Source organism: Apiotrichum porosum (assembly GCF_003942205.1).
Source record: "Apiotrichum porosum strain DSM 27194 chromosome Unknown scaffold_1, whole genome shotgun sequence".
NCBI lineage: Eukaryota > Fungi > Basidiomycota > Tremellomycetes > Trichosporonales > Trichosporonaceae > Apiotrichum > Apiotrichum porosum.
In genome coordinates, this window is record NW_021167108.1 from 1372615 (window position 1) to 1387027 (window position 14413).

General features: G+C 59.6%; 6 protein-coding genes across 6 annotated transcripts; 4 read left to right on the top strand and 2 right to left on the bottom strand.

Moving 5' to 3' along the window:
• Positions 1–23: 23 nt before the first annotated feature.
• On the top strand, positions 24–1134 carry EHS24_000485 (uncharacterized protein; the record flags this gene model as incomplete). The annotated part of the gene is made up of 4 exons (XM_028616313.1): positions 24–275; positions 414–585; positions 827–927; positions 1102–1134. The coding sequence occupies 4 exons, from the start codon at positions 24–26 to the stop codon at positions 1132–1134; spliced, it is 558 nt and encodes a 185-aa protein (XP_028480170.1).
• A 477-nt stretch (positions 1135–1611) lies between these two features.
• Positions 1612–4033, bottom strand: GRC3 (Polynucleotide 5'-hydroxyl-kinase grc3; the record flags this gene model as incomplete). Its single annotated transcript, XM_028616314.1, has 3 exons — positions 1612–3312; positions 3349–3490; positions 3528–4033. The coding sequence occupies 3 exons, from the start codon at positions 4031–4033 to the stop codon at positions 1612–1614; spliced, it is 2349 nt and encodes a 782-aa protein (XP_028480171.1).
• Positions 4034–4349: 316 nt separating this feature from the next.
• Positions 4350–6838, top strand: EHS24_000487 (uncharacterized protein; the record flags this gene model as incomplete). Its single annotated transcript, XM_028616315.1, has 8 exons — positions 4350–4470; positions 4525–4625; positions 4676–4788; positions 4825–4881; positions 4929–5425; positions 5462–5581; positions 5619–5920; positions 5969–6838. 8 exons carry the CDS (start codon positions 4350–4352, stop codon positions 6836–6838), a joined length of 2181 nt encoding a protein of 726 aa, XP_028480172.1.
• A 386-nt stretch (positions 6839–7224) lies between these two features.
• EHS24_000488 (uncharacterized protein) lies at positions 7225–11069 on the top strand (the record flags this gene model as incomplete). Its single annotated transcript, XM_028616316.1, has 11 exons — positions 7225–7263; positions 7324–7497; positions 7560–7581; positions 7675–7851; positions 7888–7931; positions 7971–8049; positions 8089–9385; positions 9564–9827; positions 9884–10552; positions 10611–10983; positions 11046–11069. 11 exons carry the CDS (start codon positions 7225–7227, stop codon positions 11067–11069), a joined length of 3162 nt encoding a protein of 1053 aa, XP_028480173.1.
• An 89-nt stretch (positions 11070–11158) lies between these two features.
• Positions 11159–12277, bottom strand: EHS24_000489 (uncharacterized protein; the record flags this gene model as incomplete). The annotated part of the gene is made up of 5 exons (XM_028616317.1): positions 11159–11574; positions 11631–11871; positions 11931–12035; positions 12085–12180; positions 12218–12277. 5 exons carry the CDS (start codon positions 12275–12277, stop codon positions 11159–11161), a joined length of 918 nt encoding a protein of 305 aa, XP_028480174.1.
• A 395-nt stretch (positions 12278–12672) lies between these two features.
• Positions 12673–13841, top strand: ARF3 (Arf GTPase arf3; the record flags this gene model as incomplete). The annotated part of the gene is made up of 7 exons (XM_028616318.1): positions 12673–12780; positions 12935–12986; positions 13037–13102; positions 13154–13169; positions 13215–13248; positions 13379–13638; positions 13817–13841. The coding sequence occupies 7 exons, from the start codon at positions 12673–12675 to the stop codon at positions 13839–13841; spliced, it is 561 nt and encodes a 186-aa protein (XP_028480175.1).
• Positions 13842–14413: the final 572 nt, after the last annotated feature.

Consider the following 14413-nt stretch of genomic DNA (forward strand, 5'->3'; position numbering starts at 1 on the left):
ACCAGGCCACCCATCCTTCGGCAATGTCCACCTTCTTCACACAATCAATGTGGTACGACATCGTTACCAACTGGAGAACTCTTATCGTCGTCGGCCTCGGTATCGTCTCAGCTGCCGCCTTCTGGAAGATCATCTCGGCCCCGGACACCCCGCCTGCCGCCGCCCCTGCCGCCAAGCTCGCCGACAACAAGTCGACTTCGGACACCGCGCCCGCTTCCAAGCTCCCCAAAGCGTCCATCATGTCTGCCCCTGCTACCAACCTCAACCCTCCAAAGGTGTGTACCGCGCCCGCCGAGCACCCCAGTTGGCCGTGTTTGAAGCGTGGATGCAGGCCGTCGCTTTAATTGCCAGGACATGCGGTCACGTCTTCCCTCGTCGCTCTTCGCAATAACAAATCGCTGATGTCACCCCAGTCGGACCCCATCTCGGTCGCCGACCTGGCCCAGTACAACGGCGAGGACGCGTCCAAGCCCATCTACGTCGCCATCAAGGGCAACGTGTACGACGTGTCGGCCAAGACCGAGATGTACGGCAAGGGATCGGGGTACAATGTGTTTGCCGGCAAGGACGCCAGCCGTGGTCTTGGTGAGTTCAGTCTGCGTGGTGGGAGTCTGCGTGGTGGGAGTCTGCGTGGTGGGAGAGAGAAGTTGCCGGTGTGTTGGCTAGCGCAGCTTGGTTCTTGTTACCATCAAGCTGTAGCTGTTGACCTCCTGATGTGACGGTCATGAACCGCCGGCAGACTCTGTGTACTTTGCCTGAGCCTGAGCCCCCATGCTCGCGGACCTCCTGCCCCCGCCCACATCGCGTCATGGCTAACTCTTCCCAGGCATGTCCTCGCTCGACCCCAAGGACGCTGTCGCAGACTACTCGCCCCTCAACGAGGCCCAGATGAAGACTCTGGACGGGTGGGAGACGTTCTTCCAGAAGGTGAGAGAAGGCGTGATTTGGGGCGAGCTGGACGCCGTATGAGGAGCTTCTACTTCGCTTGTGACCGACCCGACCCAGCTCGGCACATACGAGTGACGTCCGAGCTGGTTTGGCACGGTGTTCATGCGCGCGCAGCTGTTTCAAGCAAGTGTGGCTTCAGCTGACATGTGGCAGCGCTACAACGTTATCGGCAAGGTCGTGCCCTAATCGCAGAGCAGCAGAGACGTAGAGGATCGGCAGACTGGAAGAAGGACAGAGATGCATGCAGGCAGACTGACTATCACCCAAAGCTTGGCCTTGTGCCAGGCGGTATCGTTGTTGTCGTTACTCATGTTGACGTTTGCCGTCCGCACGTCCACGTCGCTCCGCTGACGCAATCACTTCCCTTACAGGCGCCTCTCGCCGCCTGCTGCGCATTGTCTCAGCCAGTCACAGGCCGGCCATTCCACATGCTAAAGTGTTCGAGGTGTCAGGCGCGCACCAGCTTGTCTTTCGCGTCGCTGCCATGTTCTGGACTCTCACCTGAGAGCGAGAACAGTGTTTCACTCGGCACTGCTGTTGGCTGCACCGATTTGCCTCCAATGTGCCGCACTCGTCAGTCTGATCAGTGCCACTCATGAACTCTATCGGCCTCCTCTCAACCCAGCGATGAGAATAACAAGATGACATGCAAGGGACACTGCTCTACACACCCTTGCGCTGGATGTTCCTCCTGAACCTACGCCTGTCACCGCCCACAGCGTCGGTACCAGACGCGTCAAAGAACGGCACGTCGTCCCACCTATAGCCGGCCAGGCCGTCCTCACTGACGCCGCCGCCGGGCACGCGCTCGCGCCAGTCGAGGAGACCGCACGCCGGCAGCTCGAGGGCGCGGTTGCACACGAGGGCATTGGCGCGCGCGAGCTCGGCGCTTCCCAGAGGAGTGAGGAGCTGGAGCTCGATGTGGCTGTCGGTCGGGTCCGGGCGAACGGCGCGCACGAGGGCCAGGCCGAGGAAGGTCGCGTCGTCCACGGCAGGGGGGACGCGGGCAGAAACATACATGTCTTCCTCGGCGGCGGTCGAGTCCTCGAGGAGGGCTACCAGGCTTCCGTTGAGGGCCAAGGGCAGGTCGGCTGGGGAGATGGCGTCCGAGCCCTCGCCGGAGAGGAAGGCGCGCTGGAGAGCACCGTCGCCGCCCAGCTTGACGAGGTACGGACGGACGGCGAAGAGCGGAGCGTTAAAGTCCCACCTGGTAGGAGTACCGAGGCGGGCGTGCATGTAAGCAATCGTGGTGAGGGAGCGCATGTCGGCGGCAGTGTAGCGCGCCTGGAGGGGCGAAGAAGGTGCCACCTCGAGAGTGAAGAACAGGGGCGGGGTGGCGCCAGCGAGAGCAGGCTTGTCCCATGGGCCAGGGAGCTCCGAGGTGACCTGAACAGGACTGGTATTCCAACCATTCTCCATCTCAAAGGCGAAGACGTGGGTCGGCTCTGCGGCACCTTCGATGGCGCGCATAAGGTCCTCGCCGAGACCCTTGACCCAACCTTGAGTGTTGACAACGAGGGGAATCGAGTCGGTTTTCCTACCACCGGAAGTGAGGAGCGCAGGAGGGTACTGCAGCTCGTACTGGTAGTGGCCGATGAGCGCATGGATGGCAGCCATGTACTCGTCGGGGCACGAGCTGGGGTTCAGTTCACCCAGGAAGTAGGCCCGCTCGGGGACGCGAGGGTGCGTGAAAGGAGCACCAAAGACTGGGCGGTCGAGAACCCACAAGCCGACGGAGCCACCGGCGCCAAACTCGCCTTGACCCAGGTCACATTCGAGCCAGGCGACCCGCTCGTACGTGTCGAGCAAGCGGTTGAGAGCCGCACGAGCGACGGACGACTTGCCGCTGCGCTTAGGACCCTTGACGAGCACGACGGGCACACGGTCCTGAGGAGGAGGAGTCTCATCGTCATCCACCATGTCGTCGGTATCACGCAGGCTGTCGAGAGCGTGGGCCCACGAGGAGGGCGTGACATGAGGATACACTGGGGTGAAGGTCGAGCCGAGGACGGGGTGCACGCCGTGCAAGCCCCACACGCCCTTGTCACCCAGCCAAATGTTCTGGAATCCGGGGACAACGTCGCCACGGAGACCGTCAATACCACATCGGTTCTCCTGAATGAGGAAGATGGATGTGGACTCGTTGGTAACAAGGGCCTTGGGAAGGCGAAGCTGCGAGAGCATGGGCGACTCGAGCATCATTTCCTCATCCACCTCGGGAGTCAGGACGGGGATGGGGTGGGATGTCGGCGCAAACACGGGGTACGACTCGATGGACTCGGTAGCAGTCCTCAGTGTGGTACAGACCAGAGACGTAGAGTGTCTCAAAGGAGTGAGAATGTACGTTCCGGCGATGAGCAACGACTGCTGGGTTAGATCTCAACGTAGGGTAATACCCACCTCATCTTCACCGAGGGCCACAACCACACCTGGCCCAGGAATCTCCATGCCAGCCGCCTTCAGAGTATCCTCCTTGATGTGGGCCAGGTTCATACCCTCCTTTGCCGCGAACGTCGAGCTACCGGGACGCAGAGTAGGAACGCTGAAAGGTTAGCATTGGAACACGCTATCAAGCTCACTTCTGTTGCCTCGACGGGCCGGGGTCCATCACACGGGGGCTCTGAGCACCTGACCAAGGCGTAACGGCTCCCTCGGTATCCATATCGTTGGTATCCTCATCCTCGTCCTCGCTTGATCCGCCCGAGAACCCATCGTCACTCCCAATAGCGGCGCTGGGGGAGAAACGACGCTGTTTGCGGGAACGCTTGGGCGTCTCTGCAGGCTCCTCGGGGGCGACGTAGTATCGGCTGGATGAAGCAGGCTTGGGAGAAGGCTTGCCCGCCTTCACCATATTCTTTTCCATCTTGCGGCGCTTGTTCGACGGCGCGGGCACAGAGGCGACTGATTCGGGCTCGGACTCGGACTCGGACTCGGACTGGGACTCGGCGACAGGCGAGTCGGACTCTGGCTCGGGAGTCGGTGGCGATGCCTGGCGCTTGGGCTCAGGTGCCGACTGCTGGGGAAGCGTAGGCTTTGTAGAAGCCATGGCGGCGGCAGCGGCCCTCCTTGCTGCGAGGGCGGACATTGTGCGTGGGTGTGTATGAAGCGTGAAGGTGTTGTTGAAGCCGTCCTGTTGCGCCATTACCAGCTCGTCGTTGTTGAGAAATCTTGGTGCCGCCCAAAACTCAAAACGCGGGGCTCCAATTCGCCATTTGCCTTTTCCGCCGCGCTGATCAAAACGGGCGGGGGGCGATTTCGAGTCGCTCAAAGCCGCCGCTGCGGGCTGGCACTACTGGGCGGGTCATTGCTCGCCATCTGTTGTGTTCTCTTCACCACTCTCTAATCACCCCTTCATCACTCTCCTGTGGAGCCACGCAAGTACTCCATCTAATCGCCCAGCCATGTCCGACAGGAATATCCGCCAGGCCGAGGGCCTCCTCATGAAGATTACCAACAAGGAGGACGGTCCTATTCTCCCAGTCGAGGGCGAGAACAATGTCCTCATCACCTCCGCTCTCCCTTGTGGGTACCAGTCACGCGACTGACCGTCGTCCAAGTGCTGACCTTCTTGTGCAGACGTCAACAACGTCCCCCACCTGGGTAACATTATCGGCTCGACCCTCTCGGCTGATGTGTTCGCCCGTTACAACCGCACCCTCAACAACCCCACCCTCTACGTGTGTACACTCCATGGAGGCTGAGAGAGCACAGCCGCTGACGGATATAGGTCTGTGGTACCGACGAGTACGGTACTGCTACCGAGACCAAGGCTCTCGAGGAGGGCATCACGCCCCTGGAGCTCACCACCAAGTTCAACAAGCTGCACACTGAGGTTTACGAGTAGGTGGAGCCACTTTGCCGCTGACTAACGTGTAGGTTCTTTGAGATTGGCTTCGACCAGTGGGGTCGTACTTCGTGGCCCGAGCAGACTGAGTGAGTTATCTCAGCTGCTTTAATAACGCAGCTGCTGACAAAGTAAGGGTCACCCAGGACATTTACAGGCATATCCACAAGAACGGCTTCATGCAGCTCGAGACCGCCGACCAGACCTACTGCGAGGACGACAAGCTCTTCCTTGCCGACCGCTTCGTGGAGGGTACCTGCCCCCAGTGTGGCTACGACGATGCTCGTGGAGACCAGTGCGACAAGTGTGGTCTTACCTTCTCGTCGCCCACCGAGCTGAAGGACCCTCGCTGCAAGAGGAATAAGAACCACAAGCTCTCGGTTCGCCCCTCGACCCACTCGTGCATCCGTCTCAACGCTATCCAGCCCCAGCTCGAGGAGTGGATGCAGGCGCAGCGCGCCAAGGCCAAGTGGGGTACCAACGCCGTCATCACCGAGAAGGGCGAGATTGTTGAGCCCCGCATGCGCGACGGTCTCCGTCCCTCTGCCGTCACTCGTGACCTCAAGTGGGGTGTCAAGGTCCCTTCGGTCGGCGACGCTGAGGAGGATGCCAAGCTGGCCGACAAGGTCATTTGTGAGTCACCTGCTGTTCAACACTGCTGACCTCTAGACGTCTGGTTCGACGCCCCGATCGGTTACATCTCCATGACCAAGGCCTACACCGACAAGTGGCAGCAGTGGTGGATGAACCCCGAGAACGTTCAGCTCTACCAGTTCATGGGCAAGGACAGTGAGTACGTTTTGTTCGATCTTTGCTTACCGTTCAGATGTCTACTTCCACACCGTTCTTTTCCCCTCGATGCTCATCGCCGACGGCCGTAACTGGACCAAGCTCCACAACATCTCGAGCACCCAGTACCTCAACTACGAGGACACCAAGTTCTCCAAGTCGCGTGGTATCGGAGTCTTTGGTAACAACGCCGCCCAGACCGGCCAGCCCGCCTCTGTCTGGCGTTACTACCTCCTCTCGCAGCGCCCTGAGACTGGCGACACCTCGTTCCAGTGGTCCAAGTTCATTGCGGCCGTCAACAACGAGCTGCTTGCCAACCTCGGCAACTTTATCAACCGCGTAGGTGTTGCGGGTCCATCCGTCTGGTAGCTGCTAACCTACTCTCAGGCCATCAAGTTTGTCAACGCCAAGTACGACTCGGTCGTTCCTGGCCCCGCGGGCTTCGAGGGTGGCGAGGTCAAGATTGACGTTGCTGCCGAGACCTCGGACTACGCGAAGCTTGACGCCGAGTTTGTTGCCGACGTTAACACCAAGCTGGCCGAGTACCGCGAGTTCATGCACCTTACCAAGCTCCGCCAGGGTCTTCAGACCGCCATGAGCATCTCGGCCCGTGGTAACCAGTACCTCCAGGACAGCGGTCTTGACAACGCTCTCTTCGCCAACCAGCCCGAGCGCTGCGGCCAGGTGCTCCTCAACGCTGTCAACCTCATCTACCTCCTTTCCGCCCTCTTCCACCCCTTCATGCCCACCGCCTCGGCCGGCATGATTGAGCAGCTCAACGCCCCCGCTCGCTCGCTCCCCACTGCCTTCTCGATCGACATCCTCCCTGGCCACAAGCTCGGCAAGGCTGCCCACCTGTTCAAGCGCATCGACAACACCAACGGCGAGCAGGAGGCCAAGTGGCAGAAGCAGTTCGGTGGTTTCCAGGACCCCACCTCGGAGGCTGCCGCCGCCTCCATTGCCGCTGCCAACGGTAAGGCCACCCCTCCTCCCAAGGGCGCCGCCGACCACAAGGCCAACTGGGCCCAGTCTCAGAACCAGAAGAAGAAGGCTGCTGCCGCCGCTGTCGACGCCGCCAAGTCGCCCGAGGAGCGCGAGCTTGAGACCAAGCTCGAGGCCCAGACCAAGATTGTCAAGGAGATTCGCCTCGGCCGCGCCGAGGGTGATGTTGAGAAGGAGACCGCCCAGGTCAAGTCGATCAAGTCTGAGCTCGCCGAGCTCCGCAAGAAGCTCAAGGCGGCTAAGATCTCGGCGTAATGGGAATCAAATTATATAAGAGAGATTGATAGACCTTTTGTACGGTGCGGTCTTCAGATGTGATACCTTGTCGTAGCCATGAGTCGTCACCGCTCAACCGCTGGCGGGCCGCTGTTGTGGAGGCGAATGGATGAAAGGGGTTAGGGTTTTTGTTGTTGCCATATGACGCGGAAGCAAACTGCCACCCACTTGCCACTGCTTGTTTGTCTGGCGCGTCCGTTTCGTGTTTTGAAGCCGGCGGGGGCCATGTCAATCACAACACAACCCACCACAGACCACCACCTCGTGGGCCGCGCACCTCTTTCGCCAACACACACTCTCCCCATCCCATCCCTCTCAGATAGTCAAATCCATCCATCGCGCTACCCACGCGGGGTACATCCACCATGGTTAACCTTAGCCACGCGAGGAATCTCCTCATGCAGGTACGTACCCGGGCTCACTGTATGCCCTCGACACCGAATGACGCGCTGACATCCCGTCAGCTGAGGAAGGGATGCCAGCACCCGTACCTATGCGAGCCCGAGCTGGAGAACATGGAGCTCTCAGAAGAGGAACAGCACAAACGCCTCGTTGATGGCAGCGGCAAGCTCCTCTTCCTCAAACAACTGCTCCCACGCCTCAAGGCAAGAGGTCACCGTATCCTCCTCTTCAGCCAGGTGTGTGCCCAATGTCCGAGCGGGGGCGCAGGATGGCGGAATTTGATGCTGACATTACCCAGTTCAAGATAGCACTGGATCGAGGTAAGTGCCCTAAGGGGGAGCTGCATCCACCGCCAGAGAGCTCTGGGAGCCGGGAGCTGGCGAGAGCGAGCGAGTGTACTGACCACCAATCAGTCGAGGACTTCCTGTGGGGCGAAGGCTACAAGTATCTGCGACTCGATGGTGAGGTCGCCCAGGCAACACGTCAAAAGGACATGGACAAGTTCAATGCGCCAGACTCGGACTACTTCATCTTCCTCCTCACCACCCGCGCTGGTGGTGTAGGTATCAACCTCGCATCGGCCGATACTGGTACGGTATCTTGTCTTTACCATACCTGACGCACAGTGATCCTCTTCGACCCAGACTTCAATCCCCAGATGGACCTTCAGGTGAGCTAAGGAATGACTGGCATCGAGCTGACCACCCAGGCAATCTCGCGCAGCCACCGTTATGGACAGACCAAACCAGTGCTGGTGTTCAAACTTATGACCGAGAACTCCGTTGAAGGTGGGTGGCACACAGTGCACTATCGCGCTGACAAATCAGAAAAGATGATCAACATGGGCAAGCGCAAGCTGGTCCTCGACCACCTCGTCGTCCAGAAGATGAACGATGAGAAGGAGGAAGGCGAGGTCGACAACCTCATCCTCTTTGGCGCGGAGGAGATTAGCAAGATGGCCGATGACGACTCGACGGCCCACCTCTGGACGCCTCAAGAGATCGACACGCTGATCGAAGGCGCTGAACAGGAAGCGAAGGAACAAGCGGCCGAGCTCGAGGCCCAACGCGCAGCCAAGGATGCGAGGGAAGGCTCAGAGGAAAACGAAAGCGAACGCAAGCAGGGCGGGTTCGCCTTTGCACGCATCTGGGAGACCAAAACGGGCGGACTCAAAGACGCCGATGAGGAGGAGACCGACGTCCCGGATTTCGACGACAACAGCTGGGCTCAGTTTCTCAAACACGCCGAGGAGGCAGAGGCTATCCAGGCGGCTAAAGAGCTTGAGCTGGGCCCTCGTAAACGTGCAGCTGCTCGCAAGGCCGTCAACTACAATATTGATAATGACCCGTTGACTTTGGCTGAGAAAAGGCGGCCGAAGAAGGGCAAGGGAAAAGACAAGCACAAGTCGGCCAGCATCATCGTCGATTCCGACACCGACTTCGCCCCCGCTGCCACCTCTGATGGTGACGATGACGACGACCTCATTGATGACTCGGTACCGGAGAACCTCGCAGACCTCAGTGTCGACGAGAGACACTTCCTTGGAACGACCGTCACTGGAAGGGTCAAGCTCACAAACCACGAGCGCTACCTCCTGACCCGGTACCGTCTGCAACAACAAGCGGCTGCAACGCCCGGCATCCAGCCGCAGGAGGGCGAGGCCGGACCAGGACCATCTACCACTCAACACAAGGCGAATGATGTTCCCGTGGTCTCTCCGCAACTACAGCCTTCGAACGCCCTGGTACACGTCCCTGCTCCACAACCTGTTGGCCCAATGGCAAATGGACGCGCTGTGGTCCATCAACCTGAGCAACGGCCCCAGCCCCACTGGCCTATGGAGCCACGACCTGTTCTGCCAGGACCCCACCCAGCCAACCCACCAGCCATGGACGACCCCGCGGTTTGGGTGGCATCCGCACGCGACACTCTGAGAATGATGCGCGAACTGTTGAAGGATCTGCCGAACCTGCTCCGGGAGTGGAACAGGGTGCTCTATGTCGACAATGACTGGAGACAGCGCATCATGACCTATGACAATTTGGCCATGTGGGCCGACAACCAGTTGGCCGCCCGCCGTCTAAACCCCCACTTTACAATCCCCCAGGTCCGCCAGACAGTCGAGTACTACATCAGCTTAGGCCCAGGAGTCCGCAACGTGCCGTCCTCAGTCGGACGCCCGGCGGTCTTCCAGCAGGCAGCGCAAGGCCATGTGCCTGCACCACCACACACATACCCGCGGCCCCCGCCCCCACACACATACCCCCCACCGCACACATACGCCATTGCCGCTCAGCAACAGGCTCCGCAGCCTCGTCCAGCCGTTGCCGATCCTCCCCCCCAACACCCTCCCCAACACCCTCCCCAACACCCTCCCCAACGTCCTCTTCAAATTGCACAACCACCTGTTCAACACCGACCTGCTCAGCAACCTGTTCAGCACCCTGCTCAGCGACCTATTCAGCAACCTGTTCAGCAACCTGATCAGCAACCTGCTCAGCAACCTGTTCAGCAACCTGTTCAGCAACCTGTTCAACAACCTGCACAACGGCTGCCCGTCCAGCAGGTCGAGCGCCCCCCAGTTGCCGCGCCGTTGACAAACGGCACTCTGCCTGCGGCGAGAACCAACGGTGTCGCTGCTCCTCTGGTGAACGGCGCGGCCTCCTCTGCGGCCGCTGCTGCTTCTGCTTTGCCCTCGTCTGCACCATCACCACGACACCAGTCGGGAACCTCTACTCCTCGTGCGGCTATTCCTTTATCCGATAAAACGCCGCGTCCCAGCCTCGCTCAACCTCAGCCAGAGTCTTCTACCCACGTTCTCCAGTTGGGAGACTCGTCCAGGTTCCACCCCGGCACTGCGACAGCCATGGCCAACGAGTTGTCCGAGATCCCATGTTACTGGTGCCAGCAGAACCACACCTTGGTTGAATGCCCGCAGCTGACACCTCTCAACGAGCTCGAGACAATTGAAAAGCAGATCCGTGCCACCGTCCTTGAGAAGGAAGAACAGGAGAAGGGCTTGATGGCAATCACGCTCATGGTCAACGCCCACACCGAACGCTACAGGCGTGAGCGTGAGAAGAACGCCCCCAAGCGTCGCCGGTCCACCAAGGGAACTACCAACGGCGACGCAATCGTAATCGACAGCGACTCGGATCCTTCCAAGAAACGTCACAAAGCCAACCGCCAGGACGACGACGATGTTCAGGGGTGCATTATCTGTGGCAGTGCAAAGTTGCACATTGCCGCACGCTGCCCCGTCGTCCTGGCTGGAGCTGAGAGCATTGAGGAGTGAGTCTTACAATGAGGGCAACCTTGCTGACGTCACTGGGGCCATGAAACGCTTCAGCCCAGACGAGCCTGTGTGGGCCATCTTGAGCACCCTCCACAGGGCGCGACTCACTGGCAAGGCTGCCCGAAGTCTGCCCAAGTGCCCCTACTGCGGAGGATCATGTGGGATGACGGTGCGCCAATGCGCCGAGGCTCGCGGTTCGCGCAAGGACCTCAAGCACAAGATTCGTGACTTGGAAAAGCCCCTCGGCGAACTGGAACGCAACCTCGCCGACTTGAAGAACCTCCAAAAGTCGTTCGCAGCCCAAGGTGGAAGCAGTAATACCGACATTCAGAGGAGGCAGAGTGTGGCGACCGACATCCAACGCGTCGAAGGACACCTCCAGCGCGTCCACGCCGCCGTGGACCCCCTGTACGAAGCGTATTTAGAGGTTCGTTCACACCCCACCAATCCCGTCAGTAGCAAGCTAACCTTGCAGTGGCCCAACCCCAGGGCAAGCCTGCCGACGCCTCGTGAACCGTAACATGTATCAAAGCACGTCACTGTCAGTTAGCGTAACCTCTATGTATATGGCAGCTATAGTACATCCCTCTCTCTAGTAGTGTCTAAGCCTCGCCCATGGCGGCGAGGAGCTTCTCAGCACGCGCGCGGCGAACCTCGATCGACGCGTCTGGCGCGACGGGGGCCACCTCCTCGACAACAGGCTCCTTGGTCTCGCCGTCAACCTCCATAGCCTCGTCTGGCTTGTCGGCAGCGCTCTCATCCTTCTTTGCCTCAGTGACCTCCTCCTTCACTTCCTCCTCGCCCTTGAGGAACTTGCGTGCCTTCTCCACGAGACCCGTGCGGGCACCACCGACGACGGTCTTGAGGTAGTGCACCACATCCTCGAGGTACGACTCGGTGACCTCCTCGGCGTTCCAGAAGTTGCGCAGGAGCCAGCCCTGACGGGCCTTGTTGAACTTCCACGCCGAGCCGGCGACCGCGCCGCCGTGCTCCTTGTACTGCTGGGCGTACCAGATGGCTAAAGTGTCAGTTGACGTGAACCGTGAAGTGGGGAGTGCTAGACTGATGGCTCACCCTTCTTGGCCTGCTCAGAAAGAGCCTCGTCCGAGAACACTGGGGCCGAGGTGCTGACCTCCTTCTTGGCTCCCTTGGGCTTCTTGGACTTCTTGGCCTCGGGCTCAGCGGCGGCAACGTCGGTGGTCTCCGTGGCCTCAGTCTTGGCCTCGGCAGTCTCGTCGTGCTTGCGCTTCTTGTCCTTCTTGTCCTTCTTATCAGACTTCTCTTCGGCGTCCTTGTCCTCGGCAGCGCGCTTGGCCTGTGCGAGTCAGCCATGGCTGAAATGGTCGTACACGATAGACGAGCAACTCGACTCACCTCCTTCTCGGCCTTGCGACGAGCCTTGCGCTCCTCCTTGGTCTCCTCGGCCTTGGGCTCCTCAGCCTTGGGCCCCTCGACCTTGGTCTCGGCGGCAGCCTTGGACTGTAGAAGTCAGCCACAGTACATTATTCTCCAGCACACATCAACGCACCTCCTTCTCAGCCTTGCGACGAGCCTTGCGTTCCTCCTTGGTCTCAGTGACCTCCTCCCTGATCTCCTGGACGGGCTCGGCAGCAGCGAGCTTGGCCTGATTGTCAGCTTTGTCTTCTCGAGTCTCCGCTTACCTCCTTCTTGGCCTGCTTGCGGGCCCTGCGCTCCTCCTTGGTCTCGGTGTCGCTGCTCATTGTCGCGGATAAGTGAGTGGTGTTGTTGAAATTTCTGGGCCTCCACCCGGCAAAACATACCGTGGGGCCCAGGTTGTCAAAAGCTGACGGCCTTATGCGTTTCAGGCGTCCATTAGACCCAATTACTAATGGGCATTTCCAAACAACATCACCAGTTTGGTTCCGCCGCTCTGGCCAGAGGCGCGCGGCGTGCCCTGTCGGGCTCCTCTCTCATCGTGGCCGGCCGTCTCGTCCATTCCACTATTGCTCAGCACAAATCGCCATCTCTCTCTCTCGCCGCCGCCGTCTGAGCCTCCGCTCACGTTCTCTCCCTCCACCAACCCGGCACACTAGCCCTCTCCGCGCACGTACCGTTGCCAACCCCACCCCCACGCACGCACGGCGCCGGCCCCACCATGGGTCTCTCGCTTTCCAGGATCTACTCGTCGCTCTCGACCCTCGCGTTCTGGGGCAAGGACAAGGAGGTCCGGATCCTCATGGTCGGACTCGACTCGGCAGGAAAGGTGAGACAGAGACGCTAATGGAGCTGCTGCCTCCGATATTGTCGGCGACGGGCGTTGGCTGGCTGCAAGTTGCAGAGACGTGCACTTTGCCGCGGTGGCCGCCGCTGGCAGCAGCCGCGATTCGGAACCAAGGGGTCGCGAAGCTGACGTGCAGACTACCATCTTGTACCGACTGCAAATTGGAGAGGTCGTCTCGACCATCCCAAGTAAGTTGGACAGCTGTCGGTAAGACTGCTCCCCAACTGACAACTCGCAGCTATCGGTTTCAACGTTGAGACGGTGCAGTACAAAAACATCAACTTCCAAGTGTGGGATCTCGGTGGTGAGTCTGGTTGTTTGCGTCGTCGAGGTTCGTTTGTTGACAACCCCACAGGACAATCTAGCATCCGGTACGCACGCCCACCCCTTCATGAGGCATAATCTGACACCAGCAGCCCATACTGGCGATGTTATTACGCGAACACGCAGGTACGTCACACCCACACCCTTGTCGATGGAGGTTCCTGTTGCGCAGCACATGTGCGCAGCTCGAGCTGCTCTTGTTCCTCGTCCTTTATGGCACACAATGTCATGGTCGACTGGCTGACACTATACACAGGCGATCATCTACGTGATCGACTCGGCGGACGTTGCGCGCCTGCCCACCTCGCGCTCCGAGCTTCTGACCATGTTGTCCGAGGATGAGCTCAAGAACGTTCCTGTGCTGGTGTTTGCCAACAAGCAGGACGTGGCTGGCGCTCTGTCTCCAGCTGAGATCTCGGACAAGCTGGGCCTTGCGGGCCAGGAGAAGGGACGCGAGTGGAGTGTCCGTGGAAGCTGCGCGACCAAGGGCGATGGACTGGAGGAAGGATTGGACTGGTAGGTACCGGTTTGGGCATGTGTAGTGAGCTACACAGTGCCCACATCTTTCGGACGGCCAGCAGTTGGACCCAAGTCTTATTGCTGCTGGCACCATCGTCTAGGTGCTCGGCACTGTTTACCCCCTACCTTGCTGTTCAGCTACGCTGTCGCCTTTGCCTCAGCTGACATCTTTCAGGCTGGTCAACACAATACAGAAGTAATAACGCGCTCCGACAAACTCACAACCACCAACGGGCGCGCTGGCATAATTTCTCATGTACCGTCACTGGTCTCTCCCGCAGGACCCTCATCACACCTGTCCCGTTTCTTCCCCTTTTACCCCTCGTCCCTTTTTACCTCTCCACGACCCACCGTACGCGCCACACCACTGCCACGAGCCCCGAGTCCCGAGTCCGAGTCGGTCCACGCGCCGATGATCCATCGAGGAATCTTACGTCCACGGGACAGTCCCGGTCTAGATGATGCACCTGTAGTGAATTTGCTGTTGCAGAGCAGAGCACGACGTGTACCGACCGATAGGTGTTTCACTTGAAAAGACTACTGCGGTGGCTTGACGGCCCGTGGGCTCGTTGGCCACTAAGCGGCCGTGAACCTACCCGGGCTTCATGAATCAGATTTGGGGTATGTGGCGCAAACCGCGTCTCAAGTTATGGGAGCCGAGCACGCGCATACTGATGGTTGATCGTCGGCTGTTGTTTATATTGAATAAAAGAGTCAGAATGTGTGTCATGCATATGTACAGAAAAAGCTGCTGTGAACCCTGGCGTTGCGA